Source organism: Penaeus monodon, chromosome 7 (assembly GCF_015228065.2).
Source record: "Penaeus monodon isolate SGIC_2016 chromosome 7, NSTDA_Pmon_1, whole genome shotgun sequence".
Taxonomy (NCBI): Eukaryota; Metazoa; Arthropoda; class Malacostraca; order Decapoda; family Penaeidae; genus Penaeus; species Penaeus monodon.
This window is the reverse complement of record NC_051392.1, coordinates 39,746,249-39,748,748: the sequence shown is the minus strand read 5'-3', so window position 1 is coordinate 39,748,748 and position 2,500 is coordinate 39,746,249. Positions and strand designations below refer to the sequence as shown.

The following is a 2,500-nucleotide window of genomic DNA, read 5'->3' as shown; positions in this document are numbered from 1 at the left end:
CAACACAACACACACACAAGACAGTAACACACACCAACATACACATATGAAGTACAAAACAAACAACACCGAGTAGGATATGGTAACAAACTGAGACATTAACATGTTGACATGTAGGCACAACGAGGACAGAGTGAAACAGGAGCATAATCGAGAAAAGAGAGAGAATGAGAGAAGGATAAAATAGATAAGAGAAAAGGAGAAGAGAAGAATAGAAGACAGAATGGTAGATAGATAGATAGATAGATAGATAGATAGAGAGAGAATGTGAGAGAAGAAAAATAAGAAAAAATATAATAGTAACAACAATAAAAAGAAAAAGGAAGAAGAGCAAGAATAAGAAGCAGAATAAGAAAAAGAGAGAAAACGAAGAAGAAGAGAGAGAGAAGAGAAAGAAGAAGACAGATGAAGAAGAAAAGAGAAGAAGATATATATATATATATATATATATATATATATATAGATAGATAGACAGATAGATAGATAGATAGACAGATAGATAGATAGATAGATAGATATAAGGGCCAATTCGGACTCGACTTAAACCAATCCCTTTTAACCTAATTTACCGAAGCTTCAAACCTGAAAAAAAAATCGACAAAAAAGAAAAATAAACAAACAAATAGACAAATAAGAAATAATAATAAAAAAATAAAATTAACCCAAAACGAACTTAAATGAACTTAATTTAACCTTAAACTGAAACTTTCTGATTTAGATTAAAACTGATTCAGCCAAAAAAACTGGTTTAATTTAATTCAAAATTAGTTTGATTTTGAATATTAATTATCTTTTATCATTATTATTATTTTATTTATTATTTTGTTTATTGTTATTATTATTATTTATCATTTTCCTTCCAACTTCCACGACACAGAACAAATAATTATTCTAATTAAAAAAGAAAAGAAAAACAATTTCCGCTTTATCTTTTTTTATTATTTTTTTTTTTTTTTTTTTTTTTTTACCTTTCATTCAGCGGATATTCCTTTAATATTTCGGGAGAGAATCGAAAAGCACGTCCACCTCCGATGGCCGCCGGGGAGAGACTGGATTTTCGCGCCAAAGAAACTGCTAATAAGAAGAAGGAAGAGGGAGTCGGACGTATTTTATTTTGAATTCAGATTATTTTTCTCCTTATTCTATTTTATTTTTATTATTATCTTAAGGTTTCGTTTCTTTTAAAGGTTGGCATTAATTTTCGGGAGGGAAATTACTCTCGCGGAATAGGTTGGATCAGAATAAAGCTGAAATTACAGCGGATTATCAGTATGAGTATATGTTCGTAGTCCTTAGATAAGATGGTCGTCTGACTTAAAAAAAAAAATCTGCCATTCACTTTTTTTTTTTTTTTTTATTCTATATATCATAACAAATGAAATTAAATAAAAAATGAATAAAAAACAAACAGTGGAACTAATATAGCAGCGTTTAATATTTTCGTATCTCAAAGTGAGAAGAGAAAAAAATAAAATAAAAATAAAAATAAAAAACAAGGAAAAAAGAGAAAAGAGAGAAAAAGAGAGAAGAGAGAAAGAGAGAGAAGAGAGAAAGAGAGAAGAGAAAGGAGAAAGAGAAGAAAGAGAAAAGAAAAAAATATTTTACACCCTTTGTGGATTTTCGTCTCACATCATTTCTAAACCTAAATTATTTATCAATTGTTGCTTTATTTATTTATTTATTCATTTATTTATTATATATATATATTTTACAATCTTGAATCTTTTGAAAATTTTATACTAATGACGCCTAACATGCTCTGAAATGTAGGCCTATATCTTCCGAAAATTTTATCAGAAATTAAATTGATTTGCATAAAACAAAAAAATAATAAAATAGAGCGAGAACAGTAAGAAAGTTCAAAATTAATAATTAAAAGAAAAGAAGAGAAAAAAAGTAAAAAAAAAAAAAGTTTCGAATTTAAAGAGACAAGGAAATTGATATATATTTTTTCTTGTTCTTGTTTTTGTTTCAAGTTATTGTTTGTTCTTGTTTATTTTTTTGGTTATCGTATGTTCTTGTTTATTCTTTGTTTTGTTTTTTATTATTTGTTTATTGTTTGTTCTTGTTTTTGTTTTTTTGGTTATCGTTTGTTTTTATTTATTGTTTATTGTTAATGTTATTGTTATTTTTAAGTTATAGTTTACTGTTATTATTGCTTATTTCAGGCTGTTTGAGTTTTATTATTGTTTATTGTAGTTTATTGTTTATCAAAAAATATTTGGAGCTTCTTGTTGTTATTGTTTATCTTGTTTATGCTAAGTTGTTTGTTTTAAATTGTTTGTTTTAAATTGTTTGTTTTAAATTGTTTGTCTTCAGTTGTTTGTCTTCAGTTGTTTATTTTAAGTTATTGTTCGTTTGTTTTTATTCTAATTTATTGTTATTTTTCATCTTTGGTTATATTTTACTTCTCTTGTTTATTTCAGGTTATTGTTTGTTCTTGTTTTTGTTTATTTTAGGTTAAAGTTTGTTATAATTGCTTATTTTAGGTTAATTTTTT

General features: G+C 25.8%; 1 protein-coding gene across 1 annotated transcript in view; it reads right to left on the bottom strand.

Annotated features, from left to right (window-relative positions):
* Positions 1-1,524, bottom strand: part of LOC119575314 (multiple inositol polyphosphate phosphatase 1-like) — a 9,389-nt gene extending 7,865 nt beyond the window's left edge. The window contains exon 1 of the mRNA XM_037922860.1: positions 969-1,524. Coding sequence (XP_037778788.1) covers positions 969-975 — 7 coding nt within the window. The 5' untranslated portion in view covers positions 976-1,524. The remainder of the gene's footprint in view (positions 1-968) is intronic.
* Positions 1,525-2,500: the final 976 nt, after the last annotated feature.